The sequence below is a fragment of the Lethenteron reissneri genome, chromosome 25 (assembly GCF_015708825.2).
Source record: "Lethenteron reissneri isolate LAM-NWPU_2019-01 chromosome 25, ASM1570882v1, whole genome shotgun sequence".
In the NCBI taxonomy this organism is placed as follows: Eukaryota; Metazoa; Chordata; class Hyperoartia; order Petromyzontiformes; family Petromyzontidae; genus Lethenteron; species Lethenteron reissneri.
In genome coordinates this window covers 11560360-11575064 of record NC_083803.1, presented here as the reverse complement: position 1 = coordinate 11575064, position 14705 = coordinate 11560360, and the positions used below count along the sequence as shown (strand labels likewise).

The following is a 14705-nucleotide window of genomic DNA, read 5'->3' as shown; positions in this document are numbered from 1 at the left end:
TAATTATGAGCATCCAATATTCAATTGCCAAAGTAGCAAATGGAGCTGGTAGGTCACAGCGTGTATGATTGAGAATGCTTGTCAGGCCCCAGCATCAGTGCAGTTGGGGGACATGGTTGGATTCCGCAGGGGACAATTCTAATAATTTCAGCTTTAATAACGTCAATGCGCTGCACAGGTTCGAGAGAGCAACTCAGAGGCGCGAGGAACCACACACAAGTTGGAAAAGCAGCCAGGCAATGATCCCGACACAACATTTCCCTTCTCCCCCACCCCAAGATCTGCGGTCCTTTAACCTATGAAGGCGTTATCAGCCAATTCATGAATGCTTACATTCGAGAGCACCTGGAGAGAACCCACGCATGCGAGGGGGCAATACCGAATACCATCCAGACGGGACAGAGGGATTCATCTTCTTGGTTCTTTCGGTAAAGTCACGTAGAAGGGAAGTAATAAAATAATAAAAATAAAACATAATAAAATCAAATAATTCTCACGACGTTTCGGCTACAACGCAAGCAGCCGTCTTCAGGTGAAGAATGAGACACTGCCAAGCTAGGAACTTATATATAAGCTGGGTTGGAGGTGGAAGAAGAAGAGAGCCTTAACAAAAGAATGTGCATATCAAGAGGAATTTAGCATATTCATGGCAAATGCGTAGGAGGTGGGCGGGGGGGGTTTCAAAGTCATATTATGCCCATGCATTATGCAGGATCAGCAGCACCAAAGGGAGGGGGGGGGGTAGCATTAACAAAGGGAGGGCATGTTAATAGTATGCAGAAGCAATGAAACATGTGAATGGGAAAACGGTGGCAGGAGATCCGCAGCAGAGCAAATAATGCATTCCCTGTGGAGAACACAAGATACAGAGGGAGTTCACATTCTGCTGTATCGCCCTCTCCTGGGCAAGTCAGGCGATTATGGCTCTTCGATGCCCATAGGATGAGAGTTTCGCTTCATTTGTGTGATCCGTCAACCCTCGCTACCTCCAGAGGGTTGGATTACAGGCCACCACTGCGATGATAATTAGGTGGCAGTCACCTCCATTATTGTCCCATTTGCACAGAACTCAAAAGGCAGCGGGAACTTCAGTGATTTCAACATTCTTGCAGTTATTGCCTGGAACATTGGCCCATTATTTCCAGTACTCTCTACCCTAATGGCCTCATCATAACAGGAGCACTGTTAACCTAAGTGACATCACATCAGAATTTTATTTAAACTGGAGGAATCCAATGACCTATGACGTTTATATGTCCAGCAGGGGCGGGTCAAATGTTACAACAACAAAAATACAAAAACACACAGCAGTGCAAATGATAGGAAAGCTAAGCAAGGCACTACATCTAAAAAATAAATTGGTGGGGTGATGTGATGTGGGGTGGGTGATGTGATGTGAGGTGGGTGGGTGATGTGATGTGGGGTGGGTGGGTGATGTGGGGTGGGGTGGGTGGGTGATGTGGGGTGGGGTGGGTGGGTGATGTGATGTGGGGTGGGTGGGTGATGTGATGTGGGGTGGGTGGGTGATGTGATGTGGGGGGGATGGGTGGGTGATGTGATGTGGGGGGGGGGTGATGTGAGGTGGGTGGGTGGATGGGTGATGTGATATGGGTGGGTGGGTGATGTGATGTGGGGTGGGTGGGTGATGTGATGTGGGGGGGGGGGTGGGTGATGTGATGTGGGTGGGTGATGTGATGTGAGGTGGGTGGGTGATGTGGGTGGGTGATGTGATGTGGGGTGGGTGATGTGATGTGGGGTGGGTGATGTGATGTGGGTGGGTGATGTGATGTGAGGTGGGTGGGTGATGTGAGTGATGAGATGTGGGTGATGTGATGTGGGTGATGTGAGTGATGTGATGTGGGTGGGTGATGTGATGTGGGGTGTGTGATGTGGGGTGGGTGATGTGATGTGAGGTGGGTGGGTGATGTGGGTGGGTGATGTGATGTGATGTGGGTGATGTGCGTGATGTGATGTGGGTGATGTGATGTGGGTGATGTGAGTGATGTGATGTGAGTGATGTGATGTGGGTGATGTGATGTGCGAGATGTCACGTGAGGTGGGTGGGGTGCCGCCCGCTCTTGTTCTGCATCTTGTCGCCGGGCGACCGACTCCGACTCGTCTCCTCTCCTCCTTCATCTCGCCGCGGGCTTCCCCCCTTCCCAGCGCCGTCGGTCACTCCGGCACCACCGGACTCAGCACGCAGTACGTGCTCTCGCTCTCTCTCTCTACGTGTGCTCCCATCGCTTCTTGCAGCCTGCGTGTGCTGTGGATGCGTCTGTGTCTGTGCAATGTGTCTATGCAATGTACGAATTGCGTGCGCGTGTGCTGGCCGTTATTAATGTGGATGCTCGCTAACGCCGCTTGATGCCCTACAAGGTTGTGACGCTTCAATGGGGGAGATGTCTTGTCTTGGGATATCCAGTCAGTGTGTGTACACGTGTGTGCTGTGTACAGTCAGTGTGTGTGTACACGCGTGCGCTGTGTACAGTCAGTGTGTGTGTACACGTGTGCTGTGTACAGTCAGTACGTGTGCTGTGTACAGCGTGTGTGCACGTGTGCTGTGTACAGTCAGTACGTGTGCTGTGTACAATGTGTGTACACGTGTGCTGTGTACAGTCAGTGTGTGTACACGTGTGCTGTGTACAGTCAGTGTGTGTACTGTGTACAGTCAATGTGTGTACGTGTCAACCCATGCCTCCCGATTCTGTTCCGTGACCTGCCAGCGAGCCTTCGACACTTCACGTGGCCTCAAAGTGCACCTAGCCTGGCACATGCGCCGTGGTAACATCACGGCCACTGAGTAGCGACTGCGTGTTCACCCGGCCGGACTGCGCGATGAGCTCGCGGCTCCTGCGCTCATCTGGCACGAGATGCAAGTCACTTTATTGACAGCCCTGTAAACATTGGCACAACGTTGGCACAACGTTGGCACAACGTTGGCCTTACGTTTGCATGTTTACTGGGATTTCATTAAATCAGAGCTTAGGGAATAAATGTTCTGAGCCCCTGCACGTTGTCCAAAACCTGGGGTCAAATCGTCCTTCGAATCACAGCAATATTGTTAGACGAAATGACATTGTGATTGCAACTCATTACGAATGGCACATTACAACTGTGTTTGGCACCAGCTCTGACTGACATTCCATTTTCCATCGGTGAGCTCCTCCGGCAGGCGAGGCTGCGTTGGCTGGGTAACGTAGCCCGCATGCCCAGCCACCGCAGCTTCTGGCTCATAAACGGGCACGGCACGGGCTCGAGAAGAGATGGGCTGATGTGAGAGTGGGTGAGGAGGTGGACGCCACCGTGGCGAGATGTTAACTGCCTCTCCTGGTATGGTATGGAGGAGGTCGTGGGTTCGATCCTGACCCTGATGCCTATATGTGCTCTCTGTGGTTGCGTGGATTTTTCTCCGGGTCCTCCGGTTTTTCCATCCACATTTCGAATCAACATCACGCGTTTAGAGTATTTGGCTGCTATAAATGTCCACATGATGAAGCACTTCGTAGAGTTATCATTTGTGGCCAGGTCGCTTCTGAAAAAGAGCTACATAGCTTAGTGGGCCTTACCTGGTACAAGAAAACATTGGTGGGTGGTTGATATGTTAGAGTGGTGGCACGGTGGCTAAAGCACTGCTACAAACCTAGAGACTCGATTCCCCGCTTACAGCTTGCACTAATGGCGAATATCTGAACCAGTCCTGGGACTCTCCTAGGTCCACTCAGGCTTACATGAGTGTGAATGTGAGCGTCGTGCTATCCACCCACCCCCTGGTGTGCTGTGCCGGTCATCATGAATCCTTGCGAACAGCACTTGTCCTAACAGTCTGTTTAAAAGGCCACTTGGATTAGTGGATACGGGATCTTTGTCTTTTGTAGCACGGGCTAGAGAGGAGCTTGGTTGGAGGGGTATGGGGGAATTTGAGCTGAATGGACTTGACTTGTAACATTTAGCTGTTGAAGGCAGCATCCCTCCAAGCTCAACTCTGCAAGGTTGTCATAAGGTCTACCAACGTTTTGGGTTTCCCGAGTATCACATCCTATCAAAGCGACACAGCCACTTTAAGTGCAGACAAAGTGACTTGATTCAAGGTGCGTATGAAGCGTGCAGTTTTATTTTGCTATCTTTAATGCTTGGTAAATTGCCTGTTGAGTTGAGAAGGTATCTCTGGCACGGTCAGTGACTCAAGTTCGTTAGGCGACTTCCTGCCTGGCAACGCTGCCCAAGGAGCAACGAAGTGCAACGATGCTCACTTCAACTGAACGACATCCTGATATGATTATTATTATTATTACTGAGGCTTGTTGGCCCAGGAAAGACTCGCTGAGGCTCAAGACACTGTTTCGGGAGGGTCTTGCCAAGTTTTTCACAGCAGGGAGGAAATGTCGCTGTGTGTGTGTGATCCCAATTGAGCAATTTGCAGATAATATTTCAGCATTGACATGGGTTTAGCTATGGAAGGACACCGGAGAACCTGAAGTAAAGCCACGCAGAACAGGGAGAGATCATACAAACTCCACGCAGAACAGGGAGAGAACATACAAATTCCACGCAGAACAGGGAGAGATCATACAAACTCCACGTAGAACAGGGATAGAACATACAAACTCCACACAGAACAGGGAGAGAACATACAAACTCCACGCAGAACAGGGAGAGATCATACAAACTCCACACAGAAAGGCACCCAAGTCAGGAATCACACACAGGCACGTCTTGCTATGAGGCACGATTGTTACTGCTGCTATACAGCAGCAATGAATGATCCTCATGTTCAAGATGGTCTAAGTTAGATTTTCAATGTCTTCTTATTTTAAATATATTGTTTACTATCTTATGGATATGTGATGTGTATATATGAGTGTGTCTGTCCATGTGCATGTCTATTGCGTATTGTCTGACTTCTGTCCATGCGATCAGTATTGCATATAGTGTGTACAGTAGGTTGCGTGTATACACGAGTGTGTTTATACACTCAGATTTATGACGAGATTATCTCTATTCTAATCCTAGAATGGCTTCACGTCTCGAATTCCCATTCATCAAACAAGAGCATGAAGACAATCCAAGCCCTTGGATGTGTCCTGACCTGATCGTGACAGGTGAAGATGTTAACGCTGGTGAGATGACTAAACACACGACCTACTGTTGAATTCGTGTAATCGTTTCAACACCGAAGGAGCGCTGCCGCGTATTTGGCAGCGTAAAATAGTTATATTGAAACGGAGATTGCTATTGAAGTAGTTCCATGGAATTCTCTACCGGGAGCTAAATAACGTGAGGGTCTACTGGCTGTAGGAGCTTTAGAATGGGTATTTCTTCATCACGTTGCCCTGAATAGAATTCCAATTCTGCAATCTAAATCATGTTGTGACACCAATACATGTATTTTACATTATTTGAACAAAGTTAACTGTCTCATTGTGTCAGCGTGTGGCCCGCAGAATTTTGCATAGAACTCGAGTGTTTCTGAAGTCAATTCAGAAGCGTCAGATCCACCATCAACTCGCTACGCTTGAGAAGTTGGTTTAACCACAGGGGGCTGAAACCCAGATTTTAATTCGGGATCTCTGGGACTGTTTCTATGGTGCATGTGTATAGTATTATCCCACTGAGCTGCCTGATTGTAACAGTCAAGTGTAACTGTACGTGTGTAGGAGCAGTCGTGAAGCAAGAAGAGGAGGGAGGTCTGGGCACTGAGATAATGAGGATTGTGGTGAAAAATGAAGCGGATGAAGATGGTAAGACCCCGTCTTCCTGTGTGCAGCTAGAGGGAAACCGTCAAAAGAAGTTTTTTCTGGAGATACCAGAAGAGCGTTGACTCTGGTTGGCTACGTACGGCGCAAAAGACGGTTAACATACATACTGGTGACAGAAGCAAATAATGTCAAAAAGGAGAACCCATGCATATGCATGATTCTTCTTCCTTGTTTAATTGTACCTGCAGGGAGATCCTATAACCATCTCTCCCTTTTATATTTGATGTATATATAGATGGTCATGAGTGAGTGACTGAGCAACAGATTGTGTGAGTGACTGATGTAAATTCTAATTATGTTTGGAAATGGGAAAAAATATTAAAATTGGTACAGGTATAGTCAAGTCTGCGTGTAACTCGTGAAATCCCAGAAACAAAAAATTGCCTAAAATATGGAGACATTGTTACGGTTTTTTTTCGCTTTCATTAATCAAAAAACATGGTTTGTGTTCTTAATGATATCTCCAGATGCAGATATAATTAAATTTGGAGACAGTGAGAGATCAGATGAGACGGAGAATTCCCACGCATATCTGGCCATACCGGACCAGAATTTCATCGAGGTGGAATTATTGGCAGAGGACATCGGTCAAGGTGAGAGGCCCTTTTGAACGCATCACATTACAAAAACAGCGTGAGCTCTGTTTTATCAACAAACCTAACCCTCAAAACTTTCCTAATGTCACTCAGGCATCACTGCTTCTTAAAGGAAGATGCTACCCAAACTATTACCCTTAGTAGATACTTATCTCGGCTGTGTTACCCACACTGACAATAACTTTAAGCTTTGTGTTCCCGAAAAAAAATGAGATTTTCAGGAGGTGTCGCTGTATCGTTTGGGGTAAATCGCTACGGTGACGCTTTAAAGTTGTAGGTCATGCCATTAACTGCTCGTTGTCTGAATGCAACTTTAAGTGACCGCGCGTGCATTTTTTGTTATTTATTATGTGTGGCAGATGAAGTCCTGTGCGAGGAGTGTGGGGAGGGCCTCGGCAGATTCTTCAAAGTGAAGGTGGATGAAGCGAATGGCGCTGGCCAGGCTGCGAAAGCCTGCGCGCAGTGCGGAAAGATGCTCGCAGGCTCCACGTTTTACATTCACAGGCAACAGAGCAGCACGCACGCTGGCAGTGAGCAGCAATACTCAAGAGCGATGCGCGGGAAGGCGTCCGCACGGGTCGAGAAGTCAGGGGTGCGAAATGTGATGACCAATGCCGGTGGGAGGAAGCACCACATGTGCCAGGAGTGTGGGAAGGGGTTTTCTTATCATTGCGAATTAAAGGTGCACTTTAGAACACACACAGGCGAGAGGCCGTACGTGTGCAGGGAATGTGGCAAAGGGTTCACGACGTGTTCCAGTTTAAACATGCACTACGTGACGCACACCGGCGAGAAGCCGCACATGTGCGAGGAGTGCGGTAAGAAGTTTTCGCAACGTTCTAGTTTGGAGTCGCATTATAAAATACACGCTGGCAATAAGCCGCACGTGTGCATGGAGTGTGGGAGGAGCTTCATACAACGTTCCAATCTGAAGAGGCATGCCAGAACGCACACGGGCGAGAAGCCCCACGTGTGCGAGGAGTGCGGCAAGGGCTTCGCGCAGCTGTCCAGTTTGGAGCAGCATTTTAGAACGCACACCGGCGAGCGTCCGTACGCGTGCAAGGAGTGCGGCAAGAGGTTAACGACTCGCGCCGGTTTGGAGCAGCATTCCCGAACGCACACGGGCGAGAGGCCGTACGTGTGCAAGGAGTGCGGCAAAAAGTTTAAAACGAGGTCTAGTTTGAAAAAGCACTGCGTGACGCACACGGGCGAGAAGCTGTACATGTGCGAGAAATGCGGGAAGAGGTTCTCGCAGCGTTCCAGTTTGGACACCCACTATAAGATACACGCCGGCAACAAGCCTCACGTGTGCGAGGAGTGTGGGAAGGCGTTCTCGCAGCTTTCCAATTTAAAGAAGCACTCGAGAACGCACACCGGTGAGAAGCCATACATGTGCAAGGAGTGCGGGAAGGAGTTCTCCCAACGGTTCGATTTAAAGAGGCACCACATAATACACACCGGCGAGAAGCCGCACGTGTGCAAGGAGTGCGGCAAGGGGTTTTCCGAGCGATTTGATTTAAAGAAGCATTCTAGAACGCACACAGGGGAGAAGCCGCACGTGTGCAAAGAGTGCGGCAAGGGGTTTTCGCGAAGTATTACTTTAAAGAAGCATTCTAGAAAACACTACCAAATGGAAATCTTGAGTTAAAATGTTACCATTCATATTGAAAGAAAATGTGTAGTTTTTTTTCCATGAATTACATTCGCATATTGCTATCGTACCCTTTTCACTTCACTGAGGACCGACAATGTTGAGATTCCGTGGCCAAGGTGTTATATAACGAGAGGATCACATGATGGTGTCTGCCACCTCCCTCGCTTTCTTGCCCGATCGACCTCATCAATGAAACCACCACAGCCAGACCCGTGATGTTGGCTCACGAACCTCGGTATTCAGGTTTAGCTTATCACACAGAATCCAGCCACAAACCATAAACAATATTGTATCTTTCATACGTGGACTAGGGAGATCACATCATTCCCTTCATCTCTTGCAACAGTTTGGTTTACTACAATAATACAGCCGGCGTATCATTTCATAAAATGTGTACATATTTTATATAATCGATTGTCGTATGCACATTTCTATGCATTTACCGTGAGCATAATGTATTTAAAATAATTGATGTGTCATTACATCGACATTTGATTTAAGCTGTAAGAACCCGATAAGCTATGAAGCTCTTTTTAACAGGTGGCCATGCCTGGCAACAACCTCCTTGATCCTTGTATCAGTCGAGCACGGGGTGATACGAACTTCGCTGTGATCATGGCAGTCGTGTTTTCAACTGGGAAAGAACGTGAGAAGTCATTTTGGAATTCAGTCTTAGCCGTGCAATTTTATGTAAACGTGACGGTTAATGATGACGTTTTTAAGCTGCTGCAGTATTGCATGTTTGTCGTAACTGCAACGTTAATCTTCACTAAATGTACCCGATCTATGTGCTGTGAAGAAGGGCCATTGGAGGGCCACGGTGTTATTGTCCAATGTGTTGAGTGTTTTGTTATTTGTGCCTGTCCACCACTGACAAACGCAGCATCACAAATAATTAGTTTTGTTGTTTAGTTCCATCTATTCATTTATATTAAATGATTGTTGAGTGAAGAGATGTGGATTTTCGTGTGTGTCTCTAAAATTAACCCACGTACTTCTTTTTAGAGCATGTAGCTGTCGCCACGTGGCTTCCCATCTCGGCTATCACCGACGTGAATATTATTGCCTATGACAGTAGTTCCCAAGTTGTGGTGCCGCGAGAAAAATGGTCCGTGGACGTGTGGCAGATGCCACGGTGTTGAAGAGTCGTGTTAATTTTGAACGACACCATCGGTGCACGGCGGTGGGGCGAACGCGTTTTGAAGGTTTGCGAATGACAGTCCGCGCGGGTCCACAAAGGTCGTGAACATCGCTCATTCACTACCGCCACCAGCGTGTGACATAGAGGGAGACCCCTTTGCGTTCCAGCGTGGCTCCATCACCATCGAGACCCGGAGCGATTTTTGTCACCGACCTCGGAAATGGAAAGAGGCGAGACAGGTTTGTAGTGAATATGAAGATGGAAAAACAACCGCGCAAACTTTCTGATGTCTACAATTTCTAATGAACACGCCGGAGTTACGATAGGTGTGTGCCCGTGTATTCAAATAGTCTTAATCGTTTCGTGGTTTATAAGCAGCAGCAGCAGTATCCGTGGTCAATTCATTGCTGGACGAAGATTTGAAGCTGTCTGGTCCTCCTCGCGTCTTGTTTCACGTTCACAAATACGCCGCGTGAAAGCCTCCGTTGTGCATCGTGAATAATAAAGATGGTTGGGAAAACATCGTCGCCACCGTAATTCATGATGTTGTTATCGGCACTGCAGAAGAAAAGGGAGTTCCAGACACCATGAAACACAAATTTCGAATGTTCCATTAAACAAAACAATCCTTAAGTCTTCAATGTTTAAATCCGAAACCCATTCTATAAACACAGATTCAGAAGAACGCTGACGGAAGAGTGGAACAAAGCGGATATCCATGGTGCACATCTCACACAAATATCTCACCCACCGGCTTTGACCTCTGGTCCATAATAGAGATTTTTTGGGGGGGTTAGATCGTGTAAAAATATAAATGTGTCGTCAAACCCGCTACCACCCGACACAGCCAACTAGTGAGGGCTGTCACGTAAACAGAACGTGGCCAATTCGTGACGAGCACAATGGGCAATATTTGTCGCGAAAAGCGTCCGCGTTAAATGTGACTGATGTTAACCATCAACCGCAATCAGAACATCAACACCGTGCACGGGCCGACGTTTCGGGCAACGACCCTTCATAAAAAAAAACCAGTGTGGGTATTGACGCACGTGTCGATATTATGTTAACGTGGTTGTTGTTGTTGTTGTTGTTGCGTTAATTAAATGCCCTTTGTGCAAGCCACTGCCAACGCAGCGGGCAGAGGTAATCCCGCAGGTGATTTGTCCATAATAGAGATGTTTTTGGGGTTAGATCGCGTAAATATATAAATGTGTCGTCAAACCCGCCACCACCCGACACAGCCAACTCGTAAGGGTTGTCACGTAAACAGAACGTGGCCAATTAGTCACCAGTACAGCACCACCTGGTAAGTTGGAGAGCCAAGCCACAACATTTACAATCTGAGTACGACGTTTCGCCAGTAATTACAACGAGCTTCATCAGGCGACAGCCAAATTTGTGGAGAAGTCCGCCTGTTTCGTTCCTCATATCGAGGCGTAGATGTGGTGACCACGCAGCTGTGTTCTTGTACAATGAGTGTTGGGGGGGGGTGTTACTGAGTCAAGGTACATTATGTAAGTGCATTATGCGAGCCCTTTGATCTTGTCCTTCCTAACTGTCGTGTATTAAAATAGCCGTACCAGGTGATTTGTTCATAATAAAGGCTTCTGGGTTAGATCGCGTAAGTGTCAATGTGTCGCAAGCCTCCACCACCCGACACGGCCAATTAGTCAAAACAAGTGTGTCACGTTAACAAAACGCGAATTACAGTGAGGGAAAAAAGCATTTGATCCCCTGCTGATTTTGTACGTTTGCCCACTGACAAATAAATTATCAGTCTATAATTTTAATGGTAGGTTTATTTGAACAGTGAGAGACAGAATAACAACAACAAAATCCAGAAAAACGCATGTGAAAAATGTTATAAATTGATTTGTGTGCGTGTTGTGTGTGTGTGTGGTGTGTATGGTGTGGGCGTTGTGTGTGTGGTGTGTGAATTCTAGACTTGAAGCTTTCGTGACTGCAAGGATTCATATTCTTAGGTTTTTTCGGTAAAGTCACGTAGGTAAAACATCAAAATTAATAAAAATAAAATAAAGATCACGACGTTTCGGAGGCAACACAAGTCTCCGTCATCAGGTGGGACCGTCACAGCCAGATTAGCTGCATCAAGTGAGGCAATGATTCAAGATGTAATCCCTTAAAAGCGAGTTGAGGTGGGAGGAGAGGGGGGGCTCATCAGAATGTGGTAGCCAATGAATGGAACGTATCGGGAGGGAGGGGGGCGGGGCCAAAAGGGTGGGCGACGGCGTGGAAGCGATTGTGCGCAAGCGACACACTGCTGCACACGCCAACGTCTTGGGCAGGGAGGGGGGAGGGGGAGGCCTGATACACATGATAGAAAATAACGAAAATGCCCATGTTTATACCAATGCTGGCTGAACAATGAAGAGATTACTGTTTAACAGTAACAGTAATCTCTTTACTGTTCTCTTCATTGTTCAGCCAGCATTGGTATAAACATGGGCATTTTCGTTATTTTCTATCATGTGTATCAGGCCTCCCCCTCCCCCCTCCCTGTCCAAGACGTTGGCGTGTGCAGCAGTGTGTCGCTTGCGCACAATCGCTTCCACGCCGTCGCCCACCCTTTTGGCCCCCCCCCTCCCTCCCGATACGTTCCATTCATTGGCTACCACATTCTGATGAGCCCCCCCCCCCTCTCCTCCCCCCTCAACTCGCTTTTAAGGGATTACATCTTGAATCATTGCCTCACTTGATGCAGCTAATCTGGCTGTGACGGTCCCACCTGATGACGGAGACTTGTGTTGCCTCCGAAATGTCGTGATCTTTATTTTATTTTTATTAATTTTGATGTTTTACCTACGTGACTTTACCGAAAAAACCTAAGAATATGGTGTGTGAATGTGGCGTGTGTGTGGTGTGTGTGTGTGGTGTGTGTGTGTGTGGCGTGTGTTGTGTGTGCGTGGTGTGTGTGTGTGGTGTGTGTGTGTTGTGTGCGTGGTGTGTGTGTGGTGTTTGTGTGTGTTGTGTGTGGGGTGTGTGTGTGCGTGGTGTGTGTGGTGTGTGTGTGTGTTGTGTGTGTTCGTGGTGTGTGTGTGTGTTGTGTGTGTGGTGTGTGGGGTGTGTGTTGTGTGTGTTCGTGGTGTGTGTTGGTGGTGTGTGTGTGGTGTGTGTGTGTGTGTGGTGTGTGTGTGTGTGTGTGGTGTGTGTGTGTTGTGTGCGTGGTGTGTGTTGTGTGTGTGGTGTGTGTGCGTGTGTGTGCGTGTGTGTGCGTGGTGTGCTGTGTGGTGTGTGTGTGGTGTGTGTGTGTGGTGTGTGTGTAGGGTGTGTGTGGGGTGAGTGTGTGTGTGCGTGGTGTGTGTGGTGTGTGTGGTGTGTGTGTGGGGTGTGTGTGCTGTGTGTGTAGTGTGTGTGTGTTGTGTGTGTGTGTGGTATGTGTGTTGTGTGTGTGCTGTGTGTGTGTGGTGTGTGTGTTGTGTGTGTGTGGTGAGTGTGGTGTGTGTGTGTGGTGTGTGTGGTGTGTGTGTGGTGTGTGTGTGCGTGGTGTGTGGTGTGCTGTGTGGTGTGTTTTGTGTGCGTGGTGTGTGTGTGTGGTGTGTGTGGTGTGCTGTGTGGTGTGTGTGGGGTGTGTGTGTGTGGTGTGTGTGGCGTGTGTTGTGTGTGCGTGGTGTGTGTGTGTGGTGTGTGTGTGTTGTGTGCGTGGGGTGGTGTGTGTGTGTGTGGGTGTGTGTGGTGTGTGTGTGTGTGTGTGTGTGTGTGTGTTGTGTGTGTGTGGTGTTGTGTGTGTGTGTGTGGGTGTGTGTGTGTGTGTTGTGGTGTGTGTGGTGTATGTGCGTGGTGTGTGTGTGTGGTGTGTGTGTGGTGTGTGGTGTGTGTGTGTGTTGTGTGCGTGGTGTGTGTGTTGTGTGTGTGGTGTGTGGTGTGTGTGCGTGTGTGTGCGTGGTGTGCTGTGTGGTGTGTGTGTGTGTGTGTGTGTGTGGTGTGTGTGTAGGGTGTGTGTGGGGTGTGTGTGTGTGTGCGTGGTGTGTGTGGTGTGTGTGGTGTGTGTGTGGGGTGTGTGTGCTGTGTGTGTAGTGTGTGTGTGTTGTGTGTGTGTGTGGTATGTGTGTTGTGTGTGTGCTGTGTGTGTGTGGTGTGTGTGTTGTGTGTGTGGTGAGTGTGGTGTGTGTGTGGTGTGTGTGTGTGTGTGTGGTGTGGTGTGTGGTGGTGTGTGTGTGCTGTGTGGTGTGTTTTGTGTGCGTGGTGTGTGTGTGTGGTGTGTGTGGTGTGTGTGTGGTGTGTGTGTTGTGTGCGTGGTGTGTGTGTTGTGTGTGTGGTGTGCTGTGTGGTGTGTGTGGTGTGCTGTGTGGTGTGTGTGTGTGTTGTGTGCGTGGTGTGCTGTGTGGTGTGTGTGTGGTGTGTGTGGTGTGTGTGTGTGGTGTGGTGTGTGGTGTGTGTGTGTGTGGTGTGTATGTGGTGTGTGTGTGGTGTGTGTGTGCTGTGTGTGTGTGTGTTGTGTGTGTGGTGTGTGTGGTGTGTGTGTGTGGTGTGTGTGGTGTGTGTTGTGTGTGTGTGGTGTGTGTGTGGTGTGTGTGCGTGGTGTGTGTGTGGTGTGTGTGTGCTGTGTGTGTGTGTGTTGTGTGTGTGGTGTGTGGTGTGTGTGTGTGTGTGGTGTGTGTGGTGTGCTGTGTGTGTGGTGTGTATGTGGTGTGTGTGTGTGGTGTGTGTGTGTGTGTGTGTGTGTGTGTGTGTGTGTGTGTGTGTGTGTGTGGTGTGTGTGGTGGTGTGTGTGGTGTGTGTGTGTGTGTGTGGTGTGTGTGTGTGTGTGTGCGTGGTGTGTGTGTGGTGTGTGTGTGCTGTGTGTGTGTGTGTTGTGTGTGTGGTGTGTGGTGTGTGTGTGTGTGGTGTGTGTGGTGTGCTGTGTGGTGTGTGTGGGGTGTGTGTGTGTGGTGTGTGTGTAGTGTGTGTGTGTTGTGTGTGTGGTGTGTGTGTTGTGTGGGGTGCTGTGGTGTGTGTGTGTGGTGTGTGTGGTGTGTGTGTGGTGTGTGTGTTGTGTGCGTGGTGTGTGTGTTGTGTGTGTGGTGTGCTGTGTGGTGTGTGTGGTGTGCTGTGTGGTGTGTGTGTGTGTTGTGTGCGTGGTGTGCTGTGTGGTGTGTGTGTGTGGTGTGTATGGTGGTGTGTGTGTGTGGTGTGTGTGGTGTGTGTGTGTGGTGTGTGTGGTGTGGTGTGTGTGTGTGTGGTGTGTATGTGGTGTGTGTGGTGTGTGTGGCTGTGTGTGTGTGTGTTGTGTGTGTGGTGTGTGTGTGTGGTGTGTGTTGTGTGTGTGGGTGTGTGCGTGGTGTGTGTGTGGTGTGTGTGTGTGTGTTGTGTGTTGTGTGTGTGGTGTGTGGTGTGTGTGTGTGTGGTGTGTGTGGTGTGTGTTGTGTGTGTGGTGTGTGTGTGGTGTGTGTGCGTGGTGTGTGTGCGTGGTGTGTGTGTGGGGTGTGTGTGTGTGGTGTGTGTGTGGTATGTGTCTGTGGTGTGTGTGTGGGGTGTGTGTGCGTGGTGTGTGTGTGTGGGTGTGTGTGTGGGGTGTGTGTGTGTGGTGTGTGTGTGTGGTATGTGTGTGTGGTATGTGT

The 14705-nt window shown here is 48.8% G+C and overlaps 1 protein-coding gene and 1 long non-coding RNA gene across 2 annotated transcripts in view; one reads left to right on the top strand and one right to left on the bottom strand.

Moving 5' to 3' along the window:
- The window catches only part of LOC133347227 (uncharacterized), a 344284-nt gene that overhangs the window by 29145 nt on the left and 300434 nt on the right, over positions 1-14705 (bottom strand). The window lies entirely within an intron of this gene.
- LOC133347223 (oocyte zinc finger protein XlCOF6-like) lies at positions 2101-8961 on the top strand. The gene is made up of 5 exons (XM_061559316.1): positions 2101-2202; positions 5011-5117; positions 5655-5738; positions 6224-6349; positions 6712-8961. The coding sequence occupies exons 2-5, from the start codon at positions 5012-5014 to the stop codon at positions 7998-8000; spliced, it is 1605 nt and encodes a 534-aa protein (XP_061415300.1). The 5' UTR covers positions 2101-2202; position 5011; the 3' UTR covers positions 8001-8961.

What these genes read in the sequence shown, in the direction of transcription:
- LOC133347223 (XM_061559316.1), top strand. Translation starts at nt 5,012, where the DNA reads ATGGCTTCACGTCTCGAATTCCCATTCATCAAACAAGAGCATGAAGAC. An exon ending in AAATGAAGCGGATGAAGATG is followed by an intron (nt 5,739 to 6,223) that starts GTAAGACCCCGT and finishes TGATATCTCCAG; the next exon opens with ATGCAGATATAATTAAATTT. An exon ending in GGCAGAGGACATCGGTCAAG is followed by an intron (nt 6,350 to 6,711) that starts GTGAGAGGCCCT and finishes TATGTGTGGCAG; the next exon opens with ATGAAGTCCTGTGCGAGGAG.